This window comes from Cervus canadensis, chromosome 26 (genome assembly GCF_019320065.1).
Source record: "Cervus canadensis isolate Bull #8, Minnesota chromosome 26, ASM1932006v1, whole genome shotgun sequence".
Taxonomy (NCBI): Eukaryota; Metazoa; Chordata; class Mammalia; order Artiodactyla; family Cervidae; genus Cervus; species Cervus canadensis.
In genome coordinates, this window is record NC_057411.1 from 15,336,129 (window position 1) to 15,356,322 (window position 20,194).

Below are 20,194 nucleotides of genomic sequence, written 5' to 3' on the forward strand. Positions count from 1 at the left end.
CTGCATTACAAGCGGATTCTTTGCCCACTGAGCCACCTGGGAAGCCCTTCATCACTATACATTATTCTATGATTTATGTGTCCATCCTACCATTGATAGTCATTTGAATTGTGCATAGTTTTCAACTATCATTAGTAATGCTTCTATAGAGATTTGTGGACATATTGTACTTTTGCATTTATTTTGTTAATTTATATGTGATTAATGTGTCATGTATTAGTCTAGCAGCTCCATAAAGGCAAAGATGTTTGTATTTGCCTTTCCCCTTTCTATTTTCTACATTAAAGAGGTCAATTAACCAATAAAGCAAATGTAAGAAATTGATTCACAGTATTTCAGTTTGAATTTTGAAGTATTTTTCAATAGAAACATTTTTTTAAGTGTCAGGTTTATTGCATCGGTTTTCTTATTGTACTTTTATTATTTTTGCTTTGTATATGTAATATGTGTATTTTCTGACTTATATAACAAAATAGTATTTCTAAAGGATAAACATGACTCAATATTCATAAAACCAGTCATCTAATATTTTGAGAATTAGGTATTCCTACTATTTGAGTTCAAATATATTTGGAACATAACCCTTTTGTTAGTATTATAACTTTTTCATCCTTGGAAAAGCTTCTGAAAATATTTTGTTTCCTGTTGACAAGACTGTCATTTCTTTTTTGATCCCTAACTCTAATAAAGGAGCTATACAGTAAACCAGAAAAAAAGTCTCCCTCCACAATGGAAAAATATTGTTCTGCTTTCTTGAATCATCAGACACTTAGAAAATTGAATTTGAGATATATGATGCAAGAATTTCAGTTCTCTATAAAACTTCCTACTACATGGAAATGAATAAAGATCAATTGACTTCCTTTGTTTCCTTCAAAAGATAGAAAAGTCAAGATAGTATGTAACATGTAAAATTACATTGATCTTCTTATAAAATTAATAGAAAATGTTAAGTTTAGTAGCATCTTAATAATACTCTCTGTTCTTTTCATCCCAAACTATTTCTTCTTACAAGATTCTGAATTAAGTAAATTTTTGTTACTAAAGCTTCAATTTAATGCACATTTAAATATTACATTCCCATAAAATTACAGTGAAAATAATTTGTTTTACCTTAGAAATTAAAATTACTAAATTCTATCTAGAGTACCCTTCTATGTATCTTCATATATATCTTCTATGTATCCACATATGTATCACATGTATCTTTTAAATTGGTATTATCATATTACATTTGGGGCTTCCTTGGTGGCTCAGTTGGTAAAGAATCCTCCTGCAACACAGGAGTCATGGATTTGATCCCTGGGTCAGGAAAATCCCCTGCAGATGGAAATGGCAATACACTCCAGTGTTCTTGCCTGGAAAATTCTATGGACATAGGAGCCTGGTGGGCACAGTCCGTAAGGTTGCGAAGCGTCAGACACAACTGACCAACGAAACCACCACTATTACATTTATTTCTTTTAAATAGTTATAATGACTTCTGGCATAGGCATTTAAGAATACACTTAAAAGAGCCAATGATCATCATTAATTTAGCTCCTGATGTCCTCATGTTCCTGTACTGCAAGCTTGTGGGAGCTGTGTGTGCCAGATGCCAGAAATGAAAGCCTCATATAAACCTGTATTACAGAAACAAAAAAAGAGTGACTTGTGTGAGGGTTCACTGTGTGGTGACTTTATTTCCTTTTCTTTTTTCTTCACCCAGAGCCGAATTCGTAGAATGTGGAATGATACGGTCCGAAAGCAGTCAGAGTCTTCCTTCATTACTGGAGATATAAACAGCTCAGCATCACTCAACAGAGGTAATTAGAAATATTTTTTCATATTTACTCTTTTTGTGATTACTTTAAGAAGTTCCTAAATGCATTGCTTTATTTGCAACTTCTGGACTTTTTTCCATATGATAGGAATATTGCAAAGATATAAAATGTGGTTGAGTGTAGCAGTGTATTCCATTATTCATAAGGCTTCTTTTTTCAATCCTGAGTTTTCAGATCTTTTCTGAAAGTAAGTTAAAAAGTGAGAAATTTCTTCCTCTAATCATCTGCCACTGCTATAAACTGGTGAGTTGTCAGGCCTCATTGGAAGCTGTGAAAATGGGCAATTATGTGGCCATATAGTCTGCTAAGCATCATAGAGTTCCACATTGTCCCAGGTATAAAGCAATTTCTTAGTCTTTGTGGAAGTAAAATTATGCTGTCTAATATACTTAAGGCAACCTGTGTATTTGTGGAAAAATCCCATCTAATCTTAATATCAAAAAGATATGTTCAGATAATATTGGATATTTAAAGATACAGAAGGAAAAACCCACTATATGTAAATTTTATACATATATGTATATAATAATTCTTTGGGTGTGTATATGCTTCTGGTTAAAATGTTTCTGGAATATCATTTAGATTTTAAAAATGATGTTCCTTTAATCTACTGTTTTGTTTGTGCTTGATCTTTCTTATTCCCTCTGTCTCTCTCCCTCTCACTTTCTCCCTCTCCTCCCCCTCCCCATCGTAAATGTATGTGTGAGTGTGAGAGAGAGAGATTAAAATTAAATTGACTGCAGTAAAAATGGGTAGAAACAATGTATAGAGCTGGGGTACACTACAGTCTGTGCTGGGAAATCTGTAGAACATAGTTTTATCTGGGGGATGGTGCTGGCGTGAGCACATTTTAATCAGACTGTCCTAAAAGAGACATTTTTTGATGCATACGTTCGGTGGTTATTTTCATGATTTCTTATGATCAATATTGTTATTTTTATTAGCTCCAAACTAGAATTGTTTGCTTTAAACCTGCTTCTGTCTACTTTGTGTTACATCAAATGCTTAGAAACAACTAATTCACTAATTATGGCTTATGATTAAGAATTATTCAGATACTGGTGTTCTCGATTACTTTTAGTCAAATAAGTTCCATCTTATTTATATAAAAGAAGTTATAACAAGTAGTGTCAAAGTTAAATTTGATTTAGGGATTCATCCATGTTGTATAAATCTTGATTGACTTCCATGCTTATATGTGTGGTAGTGATAAAGTAACTATAACCTAGTGATGATATTAAATTTTCTACAACACTTTTGCTTAAGTTAGAACAGTGAGTGCAAATATTCTTCCAAAAATGAAGAAAATACATTAAAGTAAAAGAATTACCTTCTTGTATTTTATTTCATTTTCAGTTTTTTTATGTAGTATCTCACAAGTGTTCTCTTTTTAAGTTTACTTTTATGATTAGTTTTATGAAAATTTAAATATGAATACTCTTAATTCTTTGACATACTTTCTAAATCAGAGCAAATATATTATCTACACATGCCTCCAAAGTTTAGGAAATAAATTGCTTTCATCGTGACAGATTTTCTTTTTACTTTAAATAATACATAGAAATAATACATTGAAAATGTATAGGATGTTCCTTTAAGAAAACTATTCTTTTTTGAAAGCTATTCTTATTAATAAGATTTTCTGTTAGGAGTATCTTGCATCTAATGATCACAGAAACCATAGAATGTATTATTTAAACAAAAGATGAGATTTGATTGTAATAATGCACCATTTATTTGCTTACTGTGAAGACAGAGAAAACTACTACTTACATGAAGACATGTAGACTACTTGGCTTAGCATTGTGATCTAGATTTATATTGACATTAAAGTATGTAGCTTTATTAAAAAATATTTTAAATGAATAATTTTTATGACCTTGATCTTAAGATCAGTTGCATTGTATAAGATTGCTTTACCCTTTTTATTTCCTTCTCAGAAATTTCATCAACTTGGACTATGTGCTATGTATGACTAGGTCAATTTAAAATATATTTAAAGAAAATAATAATATTTTGTATTGTCTGATTATATATTAAATCTGTTTTTAAAAATCTTCAGTTTTAAAGGATACTTCTTAAAGTTATTGAAGAAAAGGTACAAAATTTCTTGTGATATCCAGTAAGTTATTTGATGATGACTTTGGGGAGAGGGTAAAATTGACTTTATGATTTGTTTGAAGTATGCCTATGCAGTGATCTTTTCCTTCAGGATATATATTCTTCCTTTCACTCAGTGACTTTAATGGGGAGACATCATAGTGATCTTCCTGATCTCCTATATTAATTTCCTAGTCCCCCGAGTCAGAAACTCCTCATTTCATTCTCATCTCATTATTTTTTATCTTAGATGAGTTCAGTACTTTAAAATTTTATTTCTTCATATTATATCTCTGAAGCTAGTCTTTAACTTCCTTCTTTAATCTTGTCTTGTTCCCCAGGGTCCTATCTTCCCTACATTCAGGCGTGTGTATCATATTTAGGTAGGTGGCATATAAGATTCACCCTTCCAGATAAACACTTCAGTCACCTCAGCAGCATAATTATTTACATCTATGTATTCAAAAGAGTATATTCTCTATTATTAAAATAAAAACATTAGGCACTACATCTTTACATCTTCATATATTCTAACTTCCCATTCATTCTTAATTTCTTATAATTTTTTAATTTCCAACTTCATTTTCCTTTCTTTCTAAATTAGATATTTTAAATCTCTTATGATTGTCTTTAGAGTGCTTCTGATCTTTGAAAACTACAAGAAGTTGTCTAAAAATTAGTCCTATTTTCAACCCAGGATTTCTTTTCTATTCACACTACTGTCCAATTCATTAAAAGAAAATTATCTTAAAATTCTGTATGTCTTATCATCTATTCTTTCCAATAAGAACCATTATTATTATCTTTGGGATTCATTAAGAATAAAAAAACATCTACCATGCAGTGAATAAATCCTTCTCAATGGTTTATATTTTTTCAAATCATCTCTAATGTTTGGTTCTTGAACCAACTAGTTATATCCTATATACCAGATTATCTGTCTAGAATCCCCAATGTGATAAATTTGATTACTATTGGGATTGTACTCCTTGGAATCAAGCAAGACTTTGGAAGATTTATTGATAATTTTCAAATTTATGAAATCATTCTTATATGTTCTCTTGGGGATTTTGTTATTTGGTCACCTCATCTCTTTAAAAGCTTTCATTACATTGTCCTTGGAATATCTATATTTTGAAGATGTTTTCCAAGTGTTCCCTATACATTTTCAAACATTTTTCTTCTGATGACTGGTTTGCCACAATGCTACACACTCATACAAATCCAGAATTTCATGAAGCCAATTCCCCAAATCCCAGAACTCACATCAAGTTAACTCCACCCACGCTACTGTATACACAGTGAGAAGGAGCTTTTTGAGAGCCCTGAGGTGATGGTTGTTTACAGAGAGTTTCAGACAAAGTTAACTCTGATCCAAGCCATGTTTCACAAACCCCACAGGATAGTTTGTTTCTTTGTTCATTTAAATATATGCAATTTGCATATACCTTGAAGTCATCTTCAGTTCCCAAGCTGTTCCCAGGACAGTGGAATGCTAATTCAAGTTTTTGGTAGCTCAGAATTCCTGACAGTAGTAGAAACAATTTGTAGCTAAGGTTAGCTTTCCCACCTGTATCCCCTACCCACAGTCTCTACTGGCCAAACTGTATTCTGAGTGATTTAGATTAGCAAACTTGAGTTTGATCCAAATATGTAGCATTTGGTGAGAAATTCTCTGGTAGTTCATTTATAATAATTGTTACACGTTTCCACTCATTTTGTAGATTTATATAGAAATTGGGATATTTTCTGAAATGAGATCTTATTAGGCTCTATCATCATGAATAGTATTTATATCTCTCATTTCTTTTTGCTTAATAAGTTGAATTGACATCAGAAATTTCGATTTAAAAATCAAGATTTGGTAGGTAGCTGCTACCAATATGTCTGAATTATCAAAAGGTGCCTCCCCCGCTCCCAGCTGTGGATTGCAAAAATGTGCCCCATTTGAGTGACAGAACCACCAAAAAGGCATTTCTCCTTTTGGAACAATGACTTGGCTAGTACTGTGAATTTTATTTTCCCCTACTTCCCATTCTCCATCCCATCAACATCCCACACAGTGTAGATTTTTCTTCATGAAGATATGACCAGTAATGCTGTATTTATGTAAGCCAAGTTTAAGTGTTACATGACAGAAGAATGTCTAATCTGTAGCTGTATTTTACATAGCAGTTTGACTATGGAGTGTTAACCTAGGAACTTTCAGCAAATTGCTGAACTTTTCAGGGTTTTTGCAGTAAGGATATAAATGGTACCCACTTCAGAGGGACCTTGAAAGGATTGAGTTAATATATCATAATTGCTTACAACATGCCAGGAACATAATAAATACTATTATTATTATTGTATTCACAAGTTCATTAATATTTTCTAACAAATGAAAACTGATTCTTGCCAATGCTCTCAAGTAATCAGATATTAAAATTCATCCTTCATTGCAAAGGTTTCTTTCACTTTGTAGTTTCTAGTAATAGGTAGGAGGAATGAGGTAATTACCTGAATGTCAAGTAAAAGAAATAATTTACCTAATATGGTGCTCCCCTTGACACTAACCAAAGGAAATAAACTAATAAAACTGAATTGTCTCTTTTGAATTAGAAATTAAATGCAAATTACACCTGCATAAAATGCGCTATTTTTGATTTGTATATATATTTTAGCATTGAGGAAATAAAGGTAAAATATTTTTTCTCCCTACCTTAGATGGAATAAGCAAGCACAACCTTCTCTTTCCTCCAAGCCCTCCTGTGCTTCAGAGGCTTAGAGACACTAGCTCAATGTAGACAGGTCCTCTAGATAACCATATACATAGCAGAGTAGGAATATGACTTGTTCCCTTTTTAAATTCATGTCTTCTCAGAACCTATATTGTCTTTCCCAGGAGGTTGGTCACTGGGACAGATGAAACTTCACAAGAAATCACTGGCTGTCTCCTTAGTATATAGGCTACTAAACACATTTTTTTTTTTTTTAGTTTTTAAAGAAAAATGCAAATGAAAATATATAAGTGGTCTTTCACTGTAATTAATGATTTATATATATTAAAACTACTAGGGTGAATACTCAAACTCATTCACTTCACCTTATTAATGTCAGTAAGTATAATTTGGCTTATATGCATATGATAGGTCTTATTGCCCCCAAAGCCCTGCTGTTTGAAGGATTATAAAATCATTGGCTGTAAATGTTAACCAGATTCAAATATAATCTGATATCTATTTGTGAAATTTGTAGGCACCATTAATCATATGCTTAAGAGAACTTGCGTAGCTAACAGATCAGACTGGGCTATATAACAAATTACTTTGTTATGAATAAGTATTATGATGACATAAGTGCAAATGCAGTAAGTATCCTATGCATGGACACATTTTTTATTTGAGATTCACCATTTTATTTATATCTAGTATTTTTTACTTTTATATTTGTGATTGTTAATGAGGCAACAGTGATTTCTGTGTTTCTTTCCTTTCTATGTGTCTTCAGTATTCCTAAAGTATATGATAAAATAAAAGAGTATCTCCTGTTTTAGGGAAATCAGTTCAATACAAAAAAGCAAAATGGATACAGATTTTAAAAGTGAAATATTGCATCAAATAGATAATGTAACAATGCTACTAATAACCTGATTCCTTGATTCCTCAAGGAAGACCAAGTAATTTTCAGAATGAACTTTCCATTGCAATATGAGATATATTAAATATTGATCTCTAGTCAGTCTGGGGCATATGTTCTTGCTATGAATTGTTAGCAGGAACTGAAAAAGAAAAACCTTTAAAATGCTTGCCCAGTAAGTCCTACTTATGTTTTGCTCTTAACTTTGTCCCTTTGTTAGGAATCCTTGAAATCATCCAGGCTGTCACAGCCAACAATACAATAGTAAAAATGATGTTATTACTATTGTTATTATTATTATAGCTTTTAAAGATCTCTTCACAAAGAGGGTTATTTATGTAGTGTCGATTTCTTATTTTTATAGAATATGATCTTTCTCCCTTTATATTTAATTTATAGTTAGCAATATCTCTTACTGCTTTGTTATAAACCAAACAAGCCACAGTGAGATACCTTGATAACTTCTAAATATGGTGTTATAGAACATTTCCAATTAGTTTTAAAATACTACTGTTTTGTGTAAGTTGCTGAGGATGTAATATTATTTTTTTTAGAGAACAATATCTTTTTTGAGAACTAAATATGAATACTCCAACTTATCTTCAGAAATGACTGGTGTTCTTTTCTCTGCTAGAACACAATATGCTCCTCTTTAGCCTTCGTAAAGTTGAGATTTCTCCATTATTGCGTGTAACTGTCATTTTCTTATTGTACACTGTTCATTATTTATTATCCATTATCTTTATACCCATGAATAACTTGGATTTCTCGGTAACTTGCCCAAAATCATGTGGCTAATAAAGTACAAAATCTAAATTCCAAACAAATTCTTTCTGACCATAGAGTCCTACTTACAGCAATAAAAATTTTCATTATTTTCCTATGATGACAACTTTCAGGAAGCTTACTGAGGATTAGAATTAGGGTATTTTCCAAGAATGTATTTCAGAATGATTTTTATTACCTTGTTCTTAAAGCACAGTTATTCACGTCTTCATTTCTTAATTGCCTTGATGCAATATTCATTTCCTTTCACTTTATTTTGTTCTAAGCACAGTTCTTTAGTATGGATTCATTCATCCTACTCACTTAGGGAAAAAGAAACTGTAAGATATTGTGCATAAATGGGGGGATGGATTGACAATAACATTTTTTTACAAAATGATTTGATATTGAATATGCAGAATTACTAAACATAACTGTTTTACTATACATATTCAAATATAACTGCAGGACTTAGGTTGTAAGAATTTTATGATCATTCTTTTTTCCTGGAAGTTCTCAAATACAAAAAATATCAAGAAATTTTATTAGTAGAATCCTTTTCTCTCTTATTTTTAATTTCTTATGTTTCAGTAAAAGGATCAATATTTTGATTAGAGCAAAGATTGTGTTAAAAAAAATCTGGTATATCGCTTCTGCCTATAATAATTTAGTAATAGAACCAAAGATATAACTTTTCCAAATCTCTATATTCGTGAATTTGATGTTCCTTGAAACTGTGTCCTCTCAGACACAGTTTCTTGGTATAATAATACCAAGAAAAAAGTTGCAAATTTATTTGAGTTGACTTCAATTAGGTAGTGATAATGTTTTAAGTTAAACTTATTAGTTTTATGTGTTAATTTCAGTTTTTAAAAAATCTATGAAACAGCTTCTAATTCAAAATCTAAAAACAAACAAAACGGTACTGTACCTCTTATCTGGAAAAATGCTCCTACTATATTATAAGCATAAAAGTTGTGATAGTATAAATGCAATATATAATATCCAAAGTTAATTGAGTCATCACTTGTTCAGATTTTTTCCTAAGAAATAGATTATATTAACTTATATCTGCTATTCTGAAAGTGAATAGAAGCTAATTCATTTACATGAAAAATTAAAATGTGGAAATGGGATGTATTTTTATCATAAATAAAGTCTTATTAGAAAAAAAATACTTAAATTGTCATTGCCAATAATTTTGTAGTATCCAAGTAAAATAGCCCCTGTTTATTGCATACTGAATCTTTCATTTTATATAGTTCAACCTTATATACAACCTGCCATTTAAAAGTAAGTATTTATGTCATAGGCACTCCTTTGATCTTCGTAATAGGCTTTCCTCATAACATTATTGTAAAGGATGTGGGTTCTTCAAAAACTACAACAAGTTACCCATCACATTCATAGAGTAATTTACAACACCAGAAAATCATTGGAGAACTAAGATAGGTTTAAGATGATATTACAGATTGAAGGAAGAGAGTTAGTCTTGATGTAGGAAAATAGAAACAATATGTTTCCTGAAATAGCCTCAGTCTAAACAAAACAGAATTGAGCTGATTATGATTATATGACAAAATAAGTTTTCTCTGAAAAACATTATCAAGAATCTCTGTATTCATAGACACCTTGTTTTAATTCATATCTACTTTTCTCTATATACTTTTTAAATAATGTTTCCAAATTTAAAATACAAACTTTAGCTGGTATAGGCTTCCCCTTGTGGCTCAGACAGTAAAAAATCTGCCTGCAATACGGGAAACCCGGGTTTGATCCCTGAGTTGGGAAGATTCCCTGGAGAAGGGAATAGCAGCCCACTTCAGTATTCTTGCCTGGAGAATTCCATGCACAGAGGAGCCTGGCAGACAACAGTCCATGGGGTCTCAAAGAGTTGGATATGACTGAGCAACTACCACTAACTTTCACAGACTTTCTGCATGTGAGTTTGGATAATTTGCACACTATAAGTATGCCAACATAGGGCAAACAATTTTATGAAAAGTCATATTTTCTTCAAATTGTTATTTTAGGTTGTTTAATTATTATATTTCCTTTGTTCTGAAATTTGTTTTATTCAGCAAAAAATCACAAGCAGATTGTGATTTACAAATGAATATAACTGTGGGACTAAACACATACCACATTATATACACTACATTCTTACTAAAAAGAAATGTGATTTACTGCTATTTTACCTGTGGTTAAGCACTTTTGGCTTATTATTTTGGGCTCAGTATTCTTTGTTTTGAGTACTATGCCAATGTATTCAAAATGTCCAAGTTAAAAGCATACAGAAAGATATGGCTCTGACCACAGAAGATGAGTTTTATAAATGAATGACTGAGTGGTTTAGGTTTATCATTTCTACTTGCACACCATCCACCTCCTATTTTGTGAAGCAAAGACTCACCAAGAATTCTGATTTCCAGCCCTGCCACCATTGACTTGAGTAGTCAGAAAACATAAGATCTCTGAGAAGCTGTCTTTCAACTAATTATGTAAAAAATAACAATGACTATCTAATGGCATAAGTTTCTTCAATAGAGTACAACCAAGTTGTGTTGCATTGCAGAGCAAAAAAAAATATATATATATATATATATTTTTTTTTTTTACTTTAAATACTTTAAAGCTTTTAGAAGAAAATGTATTTTAGATTTTAGGTTAAAGGAGTTCTTAAAAATAAAATAACAAACATAAACTACAAGAAAAAGATAAGATTCTCATCTCAAATTTAAGCAGTACTCAAAAAAAGTGAGCTACTGGAAGGAGATGTAAATAGTACATGTAACAACAAAATGTTACTGCCTACATTGTAATGAATGTCTCCAAATTAATGTATAAAATTCAACAATCTAATGTGTATGTGGGCAAAAGACATGAATGGGCAATTCTCAGAATAAAGAACACTTACAATCAATAAATATATGAAAAATTACTCCATCTCTCTAGTATTCAGGAAAATGCGAAGTATAAGGGTAGTGTGATATATTTCATGCTCAGTCAAATTGGCAAAATGTCAACCAGACAATACTAAATCCTGGCAAAAGTTTAAGAAATATGTACTACTTGTGAAAGTGTGAATTGATACACACATATTTGAAAAAAATGAAAATGTGGGCAACATATGACCCAGTAATTTTACTTCTAAGTATTTATTGTAGAAAAACTCGTGTATCTTGACAAGAAGACATGTATAAAGCCAATTAGCACAAAATAAGGGAGAAGAGAATAGGTAAAATCTAGGCCTCCTGACTCTAAAGCTCTGAGTTTACATTTTAAAATAGAGGCAACACCTCTACATTCAGAATATTCCATTTTATACTGAACTAACAATAATCCAGTCTTTACTCTGGAGAAAACATGTCATTGAAATCCATATTAATAGATTCCCAGTGAATGAATTAGCTATTAAAAGAAACTGAAGTATCTCTCAACCATTTGAAAGAAATTTAATAGGCAGGTTGATTAAAATTTAATAGCAAACTTGTTGGCTATTAAAAGTGCATAGTGTGATAAATCAAGATGTCAGCTCTTCAATTTATGACTTTGGGAAAAAATGATGAACGAGCTTTTGAGTTTCAATAAAACATCTCTTCTTTGACACTTCGTAATTTAATTAATTGTTTGAATAAAAACAGTGAAAAAATATAAAGTTATGGTTTCTATGGCTTTAAAATTTGTATCACTTTTAATGATACCATGCAAACTATGTTACTTTTATCATTATAAAAATCTTGGTCTTAATATGGCTATCTCTATTTTATAAAGTAGCCCTTTAAAATTGAATTAATCATTGCTCTCACTGTCTTTCTGTAGATTGCATTTGTGTACTGATATTGTTTTGTTATGCAAAAAAGCAGAGAAGTAGGAAACAAAATATTTCAAAGATAAATTGCCTATTGAATCAGTTCTCCATAGTTCTAGAAGTATCTTTTATCTACTTTTATTTTTGTTATATTTAATATGTGAATATGAAAAATAAACTAATTAAATTTACAGAAAACCATATGATGAAAAAGTAATACACTACTATAAGGTTCCTAATAAAATTTTGTTGAAACATATTTTTGGAGAAGATGCTAAAATATGTTTGAAAGTCATTGACTTAAATATATTTAAGAAAAACTACCAGAGTAATTTTGGCCACCTGAAGCGAAGAGCTGACTCATTTGAAAAGACCCTGATGTTGGGAAAGATTGAAGGCAGGAGGAGAAGGGGACAACAGAGGATGAGATGGTTAGATGGCATCACCAACTCTATGGACATGAGTTTGGGTAAACTCCTGGAGTTGGTGATGGACAGGGAGGCCTGGCGTGCTACAGTTTATGGGGTCGCAAAGAGTCGGACACAAGTGAGCGACTGAACTGATAGCTACTGATACTGACCAGAGTCATGTGTGACCTTGAATAAATCATGAATGTCTCTGCACCTGTGTTTCTTTACATATTGTGTGATGATGGTAGATTTAGATAATGTTAAAATCTCATTGCATTGTAAATTCTTGGTTATAACCTTTTTCCATTGTTACATTGCAATTGATTAGGTGATACTTAGATATGTAAGGTATACTTTGGGTATTTCTGAATCATTTCTTCCAGATTTCTTGTTTATTTTATAGGTCCCTTGCTAAAGAAAAATGCATGCCTTTTTTCCTGTTTACTACTTTTCATAAATATTTAAAAACGAAATAAAAGCCACAGTACTCGCATTCTTGTATGAGCACAGTTGAGTACACAAACATACGCCTAAAGCATTTTACATGCAGCTTTAAGGGTTTCACAACCTTGTAGAGACCATTTCCTGGCGAAAGAGTCCTTGCTTTACACTGAAGTTAGTATTCTAAATTTCTACAAAAAATACATTATTGGTGAAACTGTTTTTACTTATACAAAAGGAAGCCTCTGCTGTGGGCCAGTATTACTCTCTGAAAACAAAAGCACAAAGACATCACTCAGGCATAACTCTGCTTTGTGTAAAACTCTGACTTGTATGCATTGGTCAATTTATATAATGAAAATGACCTCCTAGAAGACAAAACAAAACTATGCCAAACCAAAGGAGAGAGAACCGTGAGGGTACTGAATGGAGGATGAGGTATATTAAGGAGGGAGGAACCATCTGGGTAAAGCTATTTTATTGAAAGAAACCAAACAGAACATTTACTATGCTATATTTATACATATTTATACATATATAATATACTTATATATAAATATATATTAACACATATATATATTTATACATAAGAATTTTAAAATTGAGGTATATTGATATGTGACTATTAGAGAATGGTTGTATTCAATTGGTTCATTGGATCACCATGGTCTTAAATTATACAATTTTGCCCATTTAATGTGATCAGTATGAATGTAAGTGGATTTTTTTTTTTTTAATGAAGTGTGAGGGGCAAAGGAGAGGGATAGTTCAAGTTATTTTAAGAACTTTTCAGTATACTTTTGTTAGCCTGCAGTCAAGAAGAAACATTGTTTGAATTATGTTTCTGAATCATATAATATAGATTCAAGTGAGGTCCAACTGTGATCTTGTTTCAGATCTGTTCTTCCCTTCACAATTTCAAAGCAGGCGAATCTGCCTTAGATTTTCAGTCCTCAATTACAGGTATCACATTGACTGGCCTAGGCATGCTGTCATCAGGGCCTCCCAGTGTCAGAACACATATTTTAGTTTCCTAAGGAAAGATATGTAGCAGGTTTGTAGTAAAAGACTACACATTTGAAAAGAATATACTCATTATTCCATTCAAATTTTACTCATTCAAAAACTTTTATATCAACCTCAATTTTCAGATATAATTATTTTAAAAAACCTCTTCGTAAAATGACTACCTTTGATTTTACACTTAGTCTTTTTCAGTAGCACAGGGTCTGACAAAAACCGGTCAGAAAACCCTCTAAGTTTTCAGTGTGGAATATGAAAATCCTATTTTGTTTTCTATCACGCTTTTGCCAAAGATAAAGATTTTGTTCTTAGTCCTTTGTTGACAGCCTTGTTAATGAGTCGCATATGTTGAAATTCAATACTAATTCCTTTCCTATGGTTTTATTAAAGAGCTACCTCTTGTTTCTGATAGCAAATAATCAAGTTTGACTAGACTGTAGTCAGGATGTAATGAGTCAAAGAATTAAAGAACAGCTATTTTTACATAGCCGCCTTGAACTGTTTTACCCTGTTTAAGCTTTTTGCATCATAGCAGTATGTGCTATTTTCTTCCCCTCTAATTATTATCTGCAGTTAATATTCAGGTAGCATTTACTATTTACAAATAATTATATGAATATTGTCTGCTTTAATAGTTTCAGTATTTCATGGCAGACTGTGCTGTCCCCCCCGCCCCCAATTATTATCTGCAGTCAATATTCAGGTAGTGTTTACCATTTCCAAATAATTATATGAATATTTATCTTTGTTTTAATAGTTTCAGTAGTATGGTCATTGGTGTAGTATTGGAAGGAAATAAATCACAGTAGATGGGGAAATAGATGGAGAAACAGTGTAAATAGTGGCGGACTTTATTTGGGCTCCAAAATCACTGCAGATGGTGATTGCAGACGTGAAATTAAAAGACACATACTCCTTGGAAGGAAAGTTATGACCAACCTAGACAGCATATTCAAAAGCAGAGACATTACTTTGTCAACAAATGTCCATCTAGTCAAGGCTATGGTTTTTCCAGTAGTCATGTATGGATATGAGAGATGGACTATAAAGAAAGGTGAGTGATGAAGAACTGATGCTTTTGAACTATGGTGTTGGAGAAGACTCCTGAGAGTCTCTTGGGCTGTAAGGAGATCCAACCAGTCCATCCTAAAGGAGATCAATCCTGGGTGTTCATTGGAAGGACTGATGTTGAAGCTGAAACTCCAGTACTTTGGCCACCTCATGCGAAGAGCTGACTCTCTTGAAAAAGACCCTGATACTGGGAAAGATTGAGCGCAAGAGGAGAAGTGGATGACAGAGGATAAGATGGTTGGATGGCATCACCAACTCAATGGACATGAGTTTGGAAAAACTCTTTGGGAGTCGGTGATGGACAGGGAGGCCTGGCGTGCTGCAATTCATGGGGTCGCAAAGAGTTGGACACGACTGAGCAACTGAACTGAACTGAAATCACAGTAGGAATTATACAAATGACACTCTTTAAAAATTTACTCGAAGTATAAAACTACTTATAATTGAAAAAAAAAAGATTTTGTTTTAGTTTTCATATTTTCACAATGTCATGGATTTCACATAAATTTTTTCTTTAATTAAGGAAATATTTACTGAGCTCTTAAGAACTATCCTAGACATGAGATACAGAGCAGTGAAAAAAACCCTATGTATTTTCTGTTTTCTGGGGTTTCCATTACAGTGAAATTAGCACATGAACAGGCTTTTCCCATACATTGTGTTGTAACTATCTTCCTCTCCACCTCCCAACATCAATTTATTTCTATCTTCAAACTGACTAACCAGTAGGCTTAACTTTTTAGTGGCAAAATAGTGACAGGTGGTCTGTAAACACTGATCTTCTTGGAAGTCTTCAACAATTTCACAGTTATTAGAAGGGGAGTTTACGAATCAGAAATTACTTGGAGAGAAAGGGAAAAGACAGGATGGACAGAACCTTGGAAAACAGTATCAGAATTCAAAGTGACCCAAATAAATTGGAGAAGCAGCCAGAAGCAAACAGAACAGACCTGGGGGAAAAGACAAATGAAATACAATGTGAAAGTGTTAGTCGTTCAGTCATGTCTGATTCTTTGTGACCCCATGAACTGTAGCCCTCCAGACTTCTCTGTCCATGGGATTCTCCAGGCAAGAATACTGAAGTGGGTTGCCATTTGCTTCTCCAGGGGATCTTCCCAACCCAGGGATTGAACCTGGGTCTTGCCTCATTGCGGGCAGATTCTTTACCACAGAGCCACCAGGGAAGCCCAAAAAATAGGCATCACTTTCTAGGAAAATTGCCCTGTTTGGCACGCCAACAGGAAACATGGCCTCTTGAGATTACAACAGCTATGAGTGTCCATGAAAAGGTATGAACTTCTTACACAAGGTGAATCAATGAAGCATAATTGTCAAGTTATTCAGATATCTGCCTCAAAACTTCAAACTAGCAAACTCATAGAGCTTATCCATAACCTTATAGCCTTTGCAAAACATTGATCACCAAACTGCACATCTTGATCTGTAGTTCTTGTAACTGAGCCCATTCTTCTTATAACTCTTCGGTTTCAGGACTAAAGTCAGTTTCAGTGACACTAATTATATTAGTTTTAAATGGTACATGAGGTATAAAAATGAGTGATAGTATAAAAGCCAACTTAATTTAAATAGTGATTCTTTTTCTATCAGGAAGAAAGTTCCTTAACACCAATGATAAAGAGAAAGCTGATTTTAGTTTTAAGTTTAAATTTTTTTTTAAGTGTTTATCTGGTTTTAGATTCAACAGCAGTTGGATCTCCAATAATGTCACTCATTAGGACTGTAGATTAGTAGCTGATTCTTCCTTGCCCTCAGACTTGAAACAGCCTACCAAACTCTTGCGGTAGAGATGGATAGTGTACCATTTCAGCAACACTGTACCATAATACAGAGGCATGCCAATCCATTGCTGCTATTGTTGCTGGCCTTTTCTAACTTAGCAGGAATTCATGATAAGTAAGAAAACTTTAAAATTCAGTCTTCCTACATTAGTAGATTTCACTGATAAAAGTGCTTTAAATTTAAAATACTTTTATTTTTTTATTTTTTTTTACAATAGCTTTATTCCTTTTTTTTTAATTTTTTTTTAATTTTTATTAGTTGGAGGCTAATTACTTCACAACATTGCAGTGGGTTTTGTCATACATTGACATGAATCAGCCATGGATTTACATGTATTCCCCATCCCGATCCCCCCTCCCACCTCCCTCTCCACCCGATTCCTCTGGGTCTTCCCAGTGCACCAGGCCCGAGCACCTGTCTCATGCATCCCACCTGGGCTGGTGATCTGTTTCACTACAGATAATATACATGCTGTTCTCTCGAAACATCCCACCCTCGCCTTCTCCCTCAGAGTCCAAAAGTCTGTTCTGTACTTCTGTGTCTCTTTTTCTGTTTTGCATATAGGGTTATCATTACCATCTTTCTAAATTCCATATATATGTGTTAGTATGCTGTAATGATCTTTATCTTTCTGGCTTACTTCACTCTGTATAATGGGCTCCAGTTTCATCCATCTCATTAGAACTGATTGAAATGAATTCTTTTTAATGGCTGAGTAATATTCCATGGTGTATATGTACCATAGCTTTCTTATCCATTCATCTGCTGATGGACATCTAGGTTGCTTCCATGTCCTGGCTATTATAAACTGTGCTGCGATGAACATTGGGGTGCACGTGTCTCTTTCAGATCTGGTTTCTTCGGTGTGTATGCCCAGAAGTGGGATTGCTGGGTCATATGGCAGTTCTATTTCCAGTTTTTCAAGGAATCTCCACACTGTTTTTCATAGTGGCTGTACTAGTTTGCATTCCCACCAACAGTGTAAGAGGGTTCCCTTTTCTCCACACCCTCTCCAGCATTTATTGCTTGTAGACTTTTGGATAGCAGCCATCCTGACTGGCGTGTAATGGTACCTCATTGTGGTTTTGATTTGCATTTCTCTGATAATGAGTGATGTTGAGCATCTTTTCATGTGTTTGTTAGCAGATTGGGAGAAAATAATAGCAAATGAAGCAACAGACAAAGGATTAATCTCAAAAATATACAAGCAACTCCTGCAGCTCAATTCCAGAAAAATAAATGACCCAATCAAAAAATGGGCCAAAGAACTAAACAGACATTTCTCCAAATAAAATACTTTTAAAGATTAGGAAACCCCTAAGAAAAGCTGAACAGGAACTTTATGCTAGGAAAGCTAGAACCAGATGGATTATCTGTACAAAGTTTGATAGTTTCATTAGAATCCCATTGTGGAACTCCACTTTTTGTTCTCTTATTATTAGCTTTTTTGAAAACCAAATTCTAAACAGAAACCAAAATTTGAGTCACCTGCTTCTTGCCTATGCTTGATTCTTCCCAACTTAATTGTTTGCTTGTTCTATAGGTCATCTATTTTTAATTATATTCTTGTATTATGTATTAGTTTTTAAGCTCAGGTGAATTGACATATTAATTTTCAGTGTATGACATAATTAACTTCTTGTATATATTATGAAATGGTCCCCACGATGAATCTAGTTCACATTCTTTACCATAAATAATTAGTTTTCTTCTGATGTAACTTTTAAGCAGATCATCTTTTACATAGGCATAGTAAAAAAAGGGATATTTTCTTTTATAAGCTATGTGAAGTAAGGAAAAAAAGTGACAAGCCATCTTCCCAGCCTACTGTTTGTTTTCCTATTACTTTCAATAATGTGTAGGAATGAAGGGAAATATATAGAAATGCACATGTAAGTCCCAGAGATAAAGATCTTACCCTTATTTGATCTATGAGAAAATATAAAGAGTTTGAATAATTTTCATCTTTTTAAGTTTTACTCTAGTTCATTTTAAGTTCTTACACCTTTCATTTTTTATTTAAATTTTCATTTATAGTAACTTTAGAAAACAACTACTTGTATTAGAAGACTAACTTTTTTTATTTGAGAAAAGGCTGTGATAATAAATATTACATAGATACAATTTACAGGCAGTTTGTTTTTAAAAAATTTGGGCAAATCAAATCCTGTCTCAGTCAGTTTATCTTAAATTTGTGTAACATCAGCAATATACATGTTTAAGATGAACAGTATTCAGTTTCTTATCTGAAAGACCACTATAGCCAACTCATTTTAGCTTTCCTTACTAATATACCATGTATTTAATTCATCAATGGAAAATAATATCCTGATGTACCTATTTTATAATAAGCTGAAAATCTGTCATCTCACTGTGTAAAGACATTTAAATGTATATGAAATACAATTTTAACAAATATTCATCAAGCATATAGTAAGTGAAAAGTTGTGTGCTAGTTCTTTGCAGAATGTGTAGGATGTAAACATATGGCTTATTTCCTGATATAACTGAAACCTTTCAGCTCTACAGATCAGACAAGCTTTGTCTGGCCATGAAATTCTCCAAGCCAGAATATTGGAATGGGCAGCCCTTCTCAGGGTATCTTCCCAACTCAGAGATCCAACCCAGGTCTCCCACATTGCAGGCGGATTCTTTACTGTCTGAGTCACCAAGGAAACCCAAGACAAGCTTTATTGTCCTTTAAATCAAGAGTTCACTTTCCCAGTTTTGAGTTTAAAATATTTATTTGACTGGTAATTTACCATATAACAGTATGATTTTTAAAAAAAAAATTAAAACTGCCATGGCTAAGTTTTCCCTTTTCACTTTTTTAACATTTCTATGAGCAACTGAATGTTCCTATTTTATGCATTCAGTATAGATTACTTTTTGAGACAATCGTAGATTCACTTGCAGTTGTAATGAAATACTACAGAGATCATATACCTTTTTCCCAGTTTCCCTCATTAATATCTTATAAAAGTATACTACAGAGTCACAGCCAGCATATTGACATTGAAATGTCCCACCAGTTTTGCTCAGATTTCTTCAGTTTTACTTGTATTTAATTGTATTTGTGTGTGTGTGTGTTTTAGTTCCCTGTAATTCTTACAAGAATGAGTGAGTGAGTGAGTGAAAGTCGTTCAGTTGTGTCCAACTCTTTGCAACCCCATGAGTAGGTTTGTTTATCCACCACCATAGTCAAGATACAGGGTCATTCCATCAAGGATGCCTCATGTTGCCCCTTTATGACCACGCCCACCTCCTTCCCACTTGCATTTTTCAACATGAGAAGCCACTAATCTGTTCTGCGTTTCTATAATTTTGTCATT

The 20,194-nt window shown here is 32.8% G+C and overlaps 1 protein-coding gene across 14 annotated transcripts in view; it reads left to right on the forward strand.

Annotated features, from left to right (window-relative positions):
• The window catches only part of ADGRL3 (adhesion G protein-coupled receptor L3), a 709,244-nt gene that overhangs the window by 672,525 nt on the left and 16,525 nt on the right, over positions 1-20,194 (forward strand). For all 14 annotated transcript variants that reach the window (XM_043447764.1, XM_043447769.1, XM_043447767.1 and 11 more), the window contains one exon: positions 1,709-1,805. In XM_043447764.1, coding sequence (XP_043303699.1) covers positions 1,709-1,805 — 97 coding nt within the window. The remainder of the gene's footprint in view (positions 1-1,708; positions 1,806-20,194) is intronic.